Source organism: Pongo pygmaeus, chromosome 9, assembly GCF_028885625.2.
Source record: "Pongo pygmaeus isolate AG05252 chromosome 9, NHGRI_mPonPyg2-v2.0_pri, whole genome shotgun sequence".
NCBI lineage: Eukaryota > Metazoa > Chordata > Mammalia > Primates > Hominidae > Pongo > Pongo pygmaeus.
Genome location: NC_072382.2, coordinates 95,509,796 through 95,522,964, shown reverse-complemented (window position 1 = coordinate 95,522,964; position 13,169 = coordinate 95,509,796). Strand labels below are relative to the sequence as shown.

Below are 13,169 nucleotides of genomic sequence, written 5' to 3'. Positions count from 1 at the left end.
AAATGAGGTTGCACTGGAATTTTCAGTGTTTGTTTGCAGGCCACACAATGTTTAAGATGTGTGTAATATGGCATTTTCTGCTAACTAAACTTCTTAACCTTGGGGATAAGAGTACTTACCCTGTATTGCATTTATCCAACCAGAAATATTTGTTGAATGTCAACAGTGTGCCACGCATTGTTCTAGGACAGGAAGATAAGATAGGCAAGGTCCTTGCTCCATTGCACTTATCTTCTTGTAGGAGGAAACATACTACACACGTAAGCAAATAAATAAACAAGGAAACTGTCTTATGGTGGTAAGTGATAGTAAAATCAGGTGATATAAAAGAGAGTGACTTTAGCCTGGTGATCAGAGAAGGCTTCTCTGAGGAGTAACAAGAAGAACTAGCCATGCAAAGGTCAGGGGATGACATTCCAGGCATAAGGAGCCTAGTACAGAGGCCCGAAGCCAAAGACAAGCTTGGCCTGTGAGAGGAACAGAATGTGGATGGAGCATAAGTGGGCATGAGGGAGCGTGGTGCCCACTTGTGGGAACAAGAGGCTAGGGCATGTCTAAATAGTGTTGATTTTTGTTTTAAGTGTGATAGGAAACCACTGGAAGTGTTGAACAGGAAAGTGACTCGATCTCATTTTCACTTTAGAAAAGTCATGCCTGGTGCCCTGTGATAAAATTAATCATGGGGAGGGTGACTATAGTCACCTTAATTGTACATTTGAAAATAACTAAAAGAATATAAATGGATTGTTTGTAACACAAAGGATAAATGCTTGAGGGGATGAATACCCCATTCTCCATGATGTGGTTATTATGCATTGCATGCCTGTACCAAAACATCTCGTGTACTCCATAAATATATACACGTTCTATGTACCCACAAAAATTAAAAATAAAAAAAATTTAAAGAAATTAATCATGGGGGAAAGAGGAGACAGCTCAATGCAATGCCTGATCCTAGATCAGACCCAGGACCAGGAAAAACATGTTTTTCTTTTGCCATAAAGAACATCAATGAGACAATCAGCAAAATTTTAAAATGTATGTAGATTTGATAATGTCAAGGTTAATTTTCTGACTCAGATAATTTTACTTTGTTTATGTCAGAGAGGGTCCTTGTTTTTAGGAAACACACACTGAAAGACATTATGTCTACAACCTACTCTCAAAGAGTTCAGAAAAAAAACCCATAAAAACAAAAAGAAATAATAATAAAGCAAATGAGATCAAATGTTGATGAATCTGGGTGAAGGGTATATGAGGATTCTTTGTAAATTTTTTCTACTTTTTCATAAGTCAGATTATTTCCAAAAAAGTGTGAGATCTATAGAGAGGTGGACTCAAAGAGAGAAACAGAATGGGAGTAGGGAGTTTGACTGAATGGTTATTGTGGAGGACTAGGGGTGTTAGTAAATGACATTCTGTACCTGACCATTCACCACTGGGAGAATTTATGACAATTTACTGGAAAGAGATGCAAACACTTATTTCCATTTTCATCTCTCCACCTGCCTAGAAGAGGACTGACAATTTTGCTTATAGAGGGCCTGGCACATAGTAGGTATTTCATAAGTAACTCTTGAATTGAACATACCTTTCCATCTGGGCAAATGGTTTTCTCTGTCAGCCAAGTTATGGGTTTGGATGTTTCAGGGTACTTTTTTTTTTTCATGAATTTTGTGTAAGTGGACTGACCATGAATAGTATTTGGCTTAGGCAACAATTCCCACAGACTATGAGGTGCTTGTAGCAAGCCTCAAAGGTACAATTAAACGGACACAGCGGGGGCAAAATTAGAACTACCTTTCAAACATTTTCTGGCACTTAATCTCCTTGGCTTAGGTATTTAGCTGCGAGGAAGCAAGAGGATGCATTGGAAAAAGGAAAAAGTTAGATGTTCAAGGTCCTGTGTTTTACTGTCAACTTTCACTACTTACTAGGTGTATTTCCTGGAATTCCACTCAATGTCTCTGAGCCTTAGTTTCTTCAGCTTTAAAATATGGATAATCATTCTGCTTTGCCTTGTGTGCTTGTTGAGGCACAGCATAAACATTCAGTCTTATAACACATGCAATAGACATTTCCGGGATTGTTCCTTCATGCAGAGAAAGGAAAATCCAAATAGGATCAAGATATTTTGTTTTTTAAATCTGGAAATTCCTTTGAGTCCAGAAGTGGAGCCACACAATGCCAAAAATTATAAAATATACCATTTAAATAAATGTCCTTGCTATTTCTGATTGGTAAAATAGATGGTTAAATGACTATTTTTCTCTTTTCATTAATATGTTTAATATCATGTAGACGTAGCTTGAAAGGCTGTGCTTCGCTACACTAATCAGTTGAACAATTCAAATCTCTAAGTTGGGACTTGCAAGAAGTTATCTAAATGCTTTCTTGTTCCTTCAGCCATAGTGATTAACTTTCATTTTAGAGTTGTGGGTCACAGTGGTTCTCAACGTTGGCTGCACATTGGAATCATCTGGAGATTCTGATTTAATTAGTCTGTAGTATCTGAATAATGGATGTTTAAATGGTCCCCAAGTAATTTTGATTTAAGAAACCTTGTCCAAGAAGAATAATTCCAATTAGCATTCCATGTGGATCTCTAAAGATTCTGTAATAAAAGCAGCACACAGAAAAAGAGGCCTGCCAAATCCTAACCACAACAAGCAGAGATTCTAGGTTCCTGAGTGGGCATTTGTAACTGTAAATTTAGATCTTACATTTTCACCAGAAAATAAAATAAAATCTCCATTATGTAGAAGTCTACTTCAAGAGGAAGAAAGACAAATCACTTTTTGTAACTGACTATTCCTGTCTCATCTCTGGCTCTGCTGCAGATCTCTCCCACATACAACCTTGAGAAGAACTGGTGACACTCAATGGCCTACCTGTGTCCCATCAGCATTGAGGACGCCCTTTTTACAGACTAGCAAAGGCCCTACCAGGCCAGAGCTGGTGTCCTTAATTGGATCAACTGCTGAGAAGTAAAGATAGGTCAGACAGGGAGGATCACCAGCAGTTGGGCTTATGCTCTCAGGCACTGTCCACTTGTATGTGAAGGTTTCACCTGGTTTCACATGCGCCCCTGGTTTCACAAATCCTGAGGATATAAACAAAACAATTATTCAAAGCAACAGGCAAGAACATTACATTGGTCAGACTGGGTCTTCCCGCCCTGGGTGCCTCCCTCTGATGATGAAGAATTTTGTACCAGGAGAGTGGTTTTCTCTTATGTATCCTACCAGAAGAGGCCACTGCCACAATCTGCTGGCTTATGAGATAAAAGTTTAAATCACAGGATTATCTTCTTCATAAATCCCATACAATTTCTTACTCAAATGCCAGCCTTAGCAAATATTAAAAGACTGATAGTGGCCCATTCAACAGTTAAGTGAAAATTCATAAAATATCATTGGAATGCTTTCTATGTAGAATATATTACACTTGGTCTTGCAGAAGATACCCAAAAGAATTAAGCAAGAAACCTATCTTTAAAGAGTTTGAAATATAGGAGACTGAACTCGGAAATCATCCAGATAACTACAAGATAGAGGAGTTTAGTGAATGCCCAAGGTTACAACGTTGATAAATAGCAAATCTGGGATTCAAACTCAGTTTTTGTCTGATTCCAAAGACTGTGCACTTAACCCTTACACCGTACTGCCAAAAAACACATTGAATCTTTCCTACTAGACAAGGCCAGAGGCTCACTCTGCATTTTATCCAGTGCTCTGCAAAAAGGTGCCCAGTATGTTTGCTGAGTTAACAAATATTTTGTCTGTTCTAGTGTTCTTTCTGCACACACAAACACACAGTCATTCTGAGCATTTTTTTTCTTTTATTTTTTTAAGAGACAAGGTCTTGCTATGTCACCCAGGCTGGAGTACAGTGGCATGATTATAACTGTAATCTTGAATTCCCTCAAGAGATCCTCTTGCCTCAGCCTTCCAAATTGCTGGGCTTACAGGCATGACCCACTGCACCTAGCCATTTTGAGTATTTTGACCAAAGAGGAGAGGACGGTTATAGGAATTGTTACCACAGCAAGAGAGGGTGAGGATGGGTCCAGGGAGAGGGAATTCTCTTCCATTCCTTTCTCCTCCGTCCCCTCACCATCACCACAAAATCTATTCTCAACTGGGCCTGGCATCACACTCGAGTTGAAGAGTATCCCAGGAAGCCAGGGTGTCTGCTGCAGTAATAGGGATGAGTGCCAAGGAACTAGATGTTTCCCAAGAGCAGTATCATGAATGGATTAGAGTTCCCACAGCCACTGGGCAGCAGCTACCCTTCTTACATTTAGAGAACCTGTGCCATGTACTCTGTGATGGGGAGAGGCCATATCAGATGATAAGCACACATTACTGTTTTTTATAAATATATTTGTTGATTTGATACAGAGCAAAGACCATGTGTAAGATTTTGATGTCAACAAACCATTAGAAATCAAATTTTCCCTTCAGCCTTCACCTGCAGAATCCTATGCAACCTGCAACTGAAAAGCTCTCCATCTTAGAGAAAAAGAAGTGATTGTGAAAGCAGCTCACTTTTGAGATTTACTATATTACTGAGAAAAAAAAGAAAGAAATGAACATTTCCTAAGAACCTACCATGGGCCAGACCTTGTCCTAAATTCTCTCCGTCCCTTTCCAAAGCCCTGTGAGGTGAGTATTGTTATCTGCATTTGACAGGAGAGAATCAGGTTCAGAAAGTTTAAGTGATTGCCGAAGCTCTCAGGACAGGTAATGGAAGGGACCAGGATTTGAACCAGGACTGTTTATTTCTAAGTGCTTTGCTCACCCGTCCTGTTTCCTCCCTAAGCCCAGAGTGAGACTTACCATCTAGGTTTGGGGCTGCATCAGATGCTTTGTCATAGATCACGCCATGGGGTAAAATGCTATAGACCTTGTCGGCTTTGTTGGCAAAGGTCACTAACAGGGTATCACCCACCTCTGCCTTGATGACTGGGCCTGAAAAAATATCCAGAAGAAGAGAGAGAAGAGAATGAAAAGAGACAGGAAGAAGTAGAGCAGAAGAGTCATTCTGTGCAGATGTACATGCCCAGCTAAAACATCCCCTGGGTTCAATGCATGGGGGATGGTTTTACTGTACCAAGAATTCCAAGATGGGCTTCTTCAGCAGAGAGTCTCTTTCTTTTAGTAAAAGTTGCATCAACAAATTCAGTATACCGAACCTTCCAGTATTTTCCTCCTATTCTGTTGTCCCCTTGTGTGAAGTAGAGATCAGAGTCACTGAAAAGACATAGGAACGTGATTGAGGACACTTCTCAACATATCCACCAAATACTTTAATTATGGAACTTCATTCTATCACTTTTAGTCCACTCACCCACCCATCTCCCCAGAAAAGACAGCACAGGCCTCGACAGAGTTCCCAGGAATAGTTAACCAGCCCTAAAAGTCTTCAGAGGCTGGATGATATTCAAGCTCATTTCTCTCAACCATGGTACTTTCTTCCTGAGAGGTCCAGCACTGAACCAGGCACAAGTAAACTCCTTATTTACCAACATTAGAGTTCCAGAATGGTGTTCTACAAAGTAACAAAGAGCTAACTGGTTTCTCTGCAGAATAAGCATCCTTCTCTCTCTTGCTGATATTAATATGAATATTCTCTGCATCTAGTAAGCTCTTTGATATCTGGCATTATTAAGGAATGGAGTGTCTAGTTAATCAATAGTGTAATTATTGGAGAGCTACCATATAAACCATATGCATGAAATGCAAAATTTCCAAATCGTGAATATGATAATATAAATTCTGACTAATACTGTCTCTATACTATCTTATTTCCATCAATGGTACCATCATTCTTGCAGCCACATAGATTTTCTTTTTCTGCTTCATTCCCTTAAGTCATTCATCCTTACTTTGTAAAATTTTTTGGCACTCTTCCTTTCCTACTCTCCTTGTACATCTTTTCTTTTCCTTTCTTCCCACTACCACGACCCCAGTTCATGCCCTAATCACACTGGGTGGAGCCCATTATATGAATCTCTGAACTGCATCCTCTATCTGATACTGGCTCATTCACTTTTCTTCTTAGCATAGACACACAACTATTAGATTGGTGCAAAAGTAAGCCATAATGGTCATAATGGCCAAGACCATGATTACAAATTACTTTCAATGGCCAAGACTGTGCTTATTTTTTCACTTAATACAACATTAATCTCCAAAATGGTGATTGTTATTGTTATTTACCTGCTCCAAAATCTTCAATTGCTTCCAATTGCCAATCAAATAATGTTCAAAAAGATTAAAGGACCTCTGCAATTGATATCCCGTTTACCCCAATTCTCTATTTCTCTATGCAAATATCCATTCTTCTATGCAAATTGTTACTGCAGTCTCATCTGTTCATTCCTCCCATGCCATAGGTGCTTTGCATCAACCCCTCCATCTAAAATTCCTCTCTTCCCTATTCAGTTAAATAAATTCTATCACTCCTTAAGATTTTGCTTAAGTCTCACTTCCTCTATAATGTGTTCCCTGGCTAGCTTAGCTCTCTCTGAACATCCAGATAACTCACTACCAGGACAACTCACCTCACTCTTATTTGTAACTTGCAGTTACTTCTCTACTCTTGTGAACCCAGCTTCTTCCTCTGCTTTTTATTGCTTTAGATATCCTTGCATCCCTCATGTCATCTTGCACGTTGTGCTTTCATATATCACATTAAATGTTGATTGAATATAGTTTAATCTTTCCTATTTCAGAAGGCACTTCAGAATTCTAGAAGGCCCCTAAGAAAACTTTGAATGCTAATTCTCATTATTCTGTTTATGGAGAAATACTAGTCAATAGAGAATGTTGACATTAGAGTCTTTCACATATGGTTCACACAAATTCTTTAGGCAGCGTTCAAGTGCATCAGTTTGGTGGAATAATGAGTGACTGTATGAATGAATAAATGAATGAATGAATAAAATGTACAATTAAAGAAACAAATGATGTTTTATTGATCACAAAAAGAATTTTTAAAACATTCCCTTAAATATAAAAAAGTACTCTTGATATCACACTGTACATTTTTTAATACTTCACAGACATCTTTGCATATGGTTATATACTAACAAGTCACAGGAGTCCAGATCCACCTAATAAATTGCTAGATTCAATTTTTTAAATAGTATATTCTATGGGAGTGCAGAGAGAACATAATTCATTTAAATCAGGGGTCAAAGGTTTCACTTCAGAGGTGACATTAGAGTAAGGCTTTGAAAGAAAAATGGCATTTTACTGAATAGAAAGGAAAAGAATATTTGTAGGACATAAAGGGGACATAACTTAAATCAGGATATCCTTGAACCAAAAAGGGTAACCCTCTTAGGCCAGGTCATCTCCATCTCCTGTCATTCCCTCTTCAAGACTGTCTGCTCCATATGTGTAAAGGCCTTACTGTATTCTTTGTCAGCTTAGTATTTCTAATGGCACTTTGCACTATAGTTTGCACATAGTACCTACTCAAGAAATGTTTGATCAACGAATGAATGATCCAGTGTTTTGATTTAGCCGGCAAGTCACAAAACAAGAAATATTCTACCAGTTCTCAGCAGTGCTTTTGCAGTATTAAGAACACCTTAAGCAGCAACATTATGCCATCTATGCAGTACGAGCTCATCAGAGCAGTGGTTGGAATACAAATTAGATCACTGAGAAAGTCTAACACATGCTTCTCTGATGAGAGGCTTAGAAACACCAACAAAGGGTGCTTACCTGCCAGAGGCATTTAGAGGAAGACCACTGAATTTGTTATAGCCTTGAGGAGCATAATCCCAAAGAATTTTTTCAGCTGCTATAAAGTAGCGCCTCTGTTGACCCTTCATCTTGGGGTAGAAAATATCACTTTTGCAGTTATCAACATTGTATTGCCCCAGCATACCAGCTGCAGAACAGAGGAAAACCATGAGCTGAGGCATAAATGATCACAAAAGGAATCATACAGGAAAAGACTGATATATTTGACTCTTGAACATTTAGACTTCTGTACAGAAAATTGGACCATAAAGAAAGCTTTTTTAAAAAGGATAAATGGCAACAGGAGGGATATTTGTGACACATATGACAAAAGATTAATACGTAAATCACTTTTACAGATAAAGATGAAAACAAGTAAATCTCCAATAGAAAATGAGCAAGGAACAGAAATAGTTTATTCACAAAATAAATAATATTGGCCAATAAACAAATGAAAAAAAGGTTCAACCTTAACAGTACTCAAATAGTACTCAAACCTTAACGGTAATCAAATGATACTATTGTTCATTGATCAGATTAGTAAAGATTAGAAAGACTAATAATTCTCAGTGTCAGTAGATGAATGGGGAAAGAGCCATACTCATACACTTCGAGTAGAAGAATAACGATTTCCAAAAGAGAATGTGGCAATGTATGTCCATAGCTTTTTTAAAAAAATCAAACTCTTTGACCCAGAAATTCTAAATCTAGGAGTTTTTCTAAGAAAATGTTCAGACAAAAGTGCAAACATCTATAAATAATAGTCATCAGTACTGTTTATAATAGCAAAAAAATTGGTTGGAAACATAAGCATTAAGCAATAGAGTATTGATTAAGCAAGTTGTAATCTCCTTATAATGGACACTGGAAGTATTAACCATGATGAAGTAAGCTCTATATTCACCGACATGAAAATGTGTTTCTGATATATTTGTAAATGAGAAAAGTTAGCTACAGTGCGGCATTAATAGACTGATTTCATTTTATAAAATACATATATATTTACATATTAAGAAATAGAAAATAGGGAAGATATTCACCAAAATGTGAATATAAAATATTAGTATTATGGAACTACTGATTTTAAAACCAATTTATAGGGGCCAGATCCAGTGGCTCATGCCTATAATCCCAGCACTTTGAAAGGCTAAGGTGGGAGGATTGCTTGGGCCCAGGAGTTTGAGACCAGCCTGGGCAACATAGCGAGACCCTGTCTCTATTTGTTAAAAAACCTCCAATTATATGTATTTTCTAATTTTTTTTACAATAACTTTTTTCTGAAGGCACGGACAATTTAGAAATATTGTATTTCAGGGAATGTATAAATACCAGCTTATGTCCACAACTATTGGGCTAATTTAGCAATCTTACTAGTCTCAAATGGCTGCTAATATCTTGATTTTAAATCTACAGTTTCTTTCCAGATTTAACAGCATAAGACTCTTTGAGAATAGAAACCTTCTCTTTTGTTTTCCCAGAAGAGCATCTAGTACATATTAACTGATTAATTTTTCAGTTGAATGTAATTGGGATACTGCAGTTGACTAATGCTACGATTCACTGTGGAAGGTGGACAGGAACGACAATGTGTTACCAAAGTAGCCCTGAGCAGCTGGATCTTTGCACCTGTTAGTGACTATGGGAAGTTAGTACCCAAATATCAGACATTATTTCTTCTGTGTCTATTCCATTAACATATTTTTTGCTGTCTTGGTTTCATCATCTTAGGGCAGACTTCAAATGCTTCTTAACTAGCATCCAGTGGTCAGAATTCCTCCATCAAGTCCTTCTTGCATGCATACATTTATCTTCTTAAATAACTGCACTGATTATGTCACTAGTGTGCCTAAAGAGCTAAGGATCACACAGCCCCACCTCCTTAGCTTTGCTAAGGGGCCTGATGAGCATCCCCAGGCTCTTCTGTCATCACTTCTCTGTAAGGAACATTATGGTCCAGCTAAGAAAGGACATAGTGTATGATGTCCGAAGAAACCAGGACCAGGTCATTCAACAGGCATTTAAGCCAAAAAATGTTTATCATGCACCTGTCATAGGCCGTGAAGGAAGCTATAGGTCAATGGGTTTTGTCTCAATTTGAGGAAGAACATTCCAATAGAGCAGTCCAGAGATGAGATGAGCTGCTATAACTACTCACAAGAGATGTTCAAAACAAAATTGAATAATTCGAGGGGGGATTGGTGCTTATTATCCAGAAAGTCCTTTCCAGTGCTAAAACCTTATTACTCTGCTTACAGTTGCTCAAAGAGAACATGTGTTTTTCCCAGGTTATGTTGCTTCCTCAAAAGTCTTTCTTTCCTTCTTCATCTATTCAGTTCCTACTCATATTTCAAGGCTCATATTAGGAGCCAGCTCCTCAGGAAGCACCCCTGATTGCTCCAGAGTAGTGACTGCAACACTCAAAGAGCATTTATCTCATTCTGCCTTAAATTGTATTCATTTTGTGAACGTCTAACTATGTCTAATGACTATATTATAGATTCCTTGAAGGTCTCATCAATTTTTAATCACTTCCCCACCTTTTTCATACAGAAGTGGTCAATAAATATCTGTTGATAGAATATCAAAGAGATGAGCATTATATTTTCCTGTATATTTATTACCTAATTAAATATAGTACATACAAGACTCTATCTAACAGTAGGCACTGGATGAGCACTAGTGACTGTGTGGTTTGATTGTACCATTCTAAACATATCAACTCTGGTCTTCATCCTTTTTACCTTGTAGGTGGTCGCTGACCTGGCAGGTTATCATCCACTTCCCAGGATTCTCGGCTATCATTTCTGTTGTAAGGAAGGTGGCTGGGAACAGGTTGACGACATCAGTCCGATGCCCTCTGCTGATGAAGGTGTTACCGTAGAAATAGATGGAATGGATGTCTATCTCATTCCCCATTCCAAATAGGTGCCAGGACACAGATTCTCCAACACACATATAAGGCTCAGGGAAGTTTCCGAAGAGGTATCCATTGAGAGCTGGAAACAGAAACACACTAGTGGAAGAGACTCCCCTGCAGAGGCAACTGGGACCAGAAATGTTGGTAATATGGGCTTGAGCATGGCTGGAAAACCAGTGCAGACCATCGGTTGTAAGGTTTTGGTGCAGAAAAACCTGGCTCTTAGAAATATATATTGTCCAAAAGAGAAATGAAATGTTTTTATCGGCCTTTTTTCCAGAGAAAACACTCAATAAAAGTGAAGATCAGCATACACTGAAAACAGCCTCGGAGCTGCTGTGGGAACGCAATAATGAGGTCAGGAGAAAACAGAGTGCTGCTCATATTTACAGGAGGCTCAGTCACCTTCTGTCCTAATCCTTCACTGGTATATCTGCTGTCTCCACCAGATTCTGTGCTCCTTGGAACTAGAAACCCTGTCTTGTTCATCTTAACAGTTATCAGGACCTAGCAGAAAAACTGGCACATAGTATCTACTTAATGAAGTGACAAAAGCATGTAGTAAGATGGAAAGAAAAGGAACTGATTAAAAGGGATCTATGAGAACTGTTTTGTTTGTTTGTTTGTTTACTTTAAAAAGCCAAGAGAAAAACAGTTTTTACTACATGTTGCTGGGGCAGAATCTTATTAAGTTTATGGCATAAGTCCAGGACCAAATACTTTAAAACCATCTAAATGGCAGCTGGGACTTGACCAAGTTCAGAAAAGAACTTGATTCAGGGCTTTAAAAAGTCACAACATCCCTTATTAAGTTAGAACTGAGTTAAAAGCAATTGTTGCTGAAATGCCTAATGACTTAGGCAGCACAATTAATTCTAAATTATTTTAGTGAATTTAAATAAATTGATCAATAAATCTTGTACATATTAATTATCTTCCATAGGCTAGATTTTTTTTAATTAAATTTTTTCCTTTACTTGATTAGGTCTCCTTTTCTAGTCTCTCTCTCTTTTTTTTTCTTTTGAGATGGAGTCTCGCTCTGTCACACCCAGGCTGAAGTGCAGTGGCACAATCTCAGCTCACTGCAACCTCTGCCTCCTGGGTTCAAAAGATTCTTGTGCCTCAGCCTCCCCAGTAGCTGAGATTACAGGTGCCCACCACCATGACCAGCTAATTTTTGTATTTTTAGTAGAGAGAGGTTTTGCCATGTTGGCCAGGCTGGTCTTGAACTCCTGGCCTCAAGTGATCCTCCCACCTTGGCCTCCCAAAGTGCTGGGATTACAGGCGTGTGCCACAATACCCCACCCTTTTCCAGTCTTGAAGGATTGTTTGCAAACACACATCTACTTCAGCATACAGGCTAGGGTTTTTTGTTTTTGTTTTTTGAGACAGGGTCTTGCTCTGTCACCCAGGCTGGGGTGCAGTGGCACTTAGTTCACTGCAGCCTCAAACTCCCGGGCTAATGCAATCCTTGACCTCAGCATTACAAGTAGGTGGGACCACAGGCATGTGCCACTATGCCCAGCTGATTTTTTTTGTTGTTTGTTTGAATTTTTTGTAGATAACGGATCTCCCTATGTTGTCCAGGCTGGTTTTGAACTTCTGGCCTCAAGCAATCCTCCCACACCTGCTTCTCAAAGTGCTGGGATTATAGGCATGAGCCATTGTGCCTGGACAGGCTTCTTTTTATGATACATGTAATCTATGTTTGCTTATGTAATTCATTTCATTTTGTTGGACATTTTCACTTCAAAAGAATAAATACAGAGTAAGAGGAATTATTTGGGCAGGTGAGTCTTAAATAATCACAATTAGTAGTTTTCTGCAATATTTGAGATCATCACTCCCATTTTGTAAAGGATATGCATTACAACTGGTCACAGCAATGATTTGAATTTACATCTTCATTGACTCCATCCTTCATTGTTTTCTCTGCCTCCCTGCCTTCCCCTTTCTTTCTCTCCCTTACTTCCTGTCCTGGTAAAATATTTTCCAAGAATCACTACACACAAGGTTGCCAAAATACCACTAGAAGGAAAAGAGAAGGCATGCAATACAATGGAAATAGCGTACTGACAATCATGCCTTGATGTGCCTAGGAATCAAACACGGCCAAATTTACATTTATTTGCTATGGGACTTCTCTCAGGAAACTCTCTGGCATTAATTATCACTTTGACCTTAGGCAAGTCATTGATAGTCTCTTGACCTCAGTTTCTCTTCTGTAAAATGGAGACGTTAGATGATCTTCAGCTCCTTCTATTTCTCTTATGATTTTATGACTATATTGAGGATACCTTGGTTAGAGCAATTCTGAGAGTTAGAGAAGCAATAGAAGGAGAAGATATGTCAATGAATAAGGTGGGATATGTAGGCTGACTATTTCCTTTATGTTCTCTAGAACTCTCTAAGAAAATCCTAAAATGCTACATTAAGCTACTGCTTTGCAAAACAGGCATGAGTAAGTGCCCCATCTCAACTAATGAAGTAAC

At 38.5% G+C, this 13,169-nt stretch overlaps 1 protein-coding gene across 1 annotated transcript in view; it reads right to left on the bottom strand.

Annotated features, from left to right (window-relative positions):
* The window catches only part of HEPHL1 (hephaestin like 1), an 87,462-nt gene that overhangs the window by 41,978 nt on the left and 32,315 nt on the right, over window positions 1-13,169 (bottom strand). The window contains exons 5-9 of the mRNA XM_054439347.2: window positions 10,502-10,756; window positions 7,740-7,908; window positions 5,116-5,255; window positions 4,842-4,973; window positions 2,892-3,103 (exon numbers count right to left, since the gene is read on the bottom strand). Of these exons, the coding sequence (XP_054295322.2) occupies window positions 2,892-3,103; window positions 4,842-4,973; window positions 5,116-5,255; window positions 7,740-7,908; window positions 10,502-10,756 (908 nt within the window). The remainder of the gene's footprint in view (window positions 1-2,891; window positions 3,104-4,841; window positions 4,974-5,115; window positions 5,256-7,739; window positions 7,909-10,501; window positions 10,757-13,169) is intronic.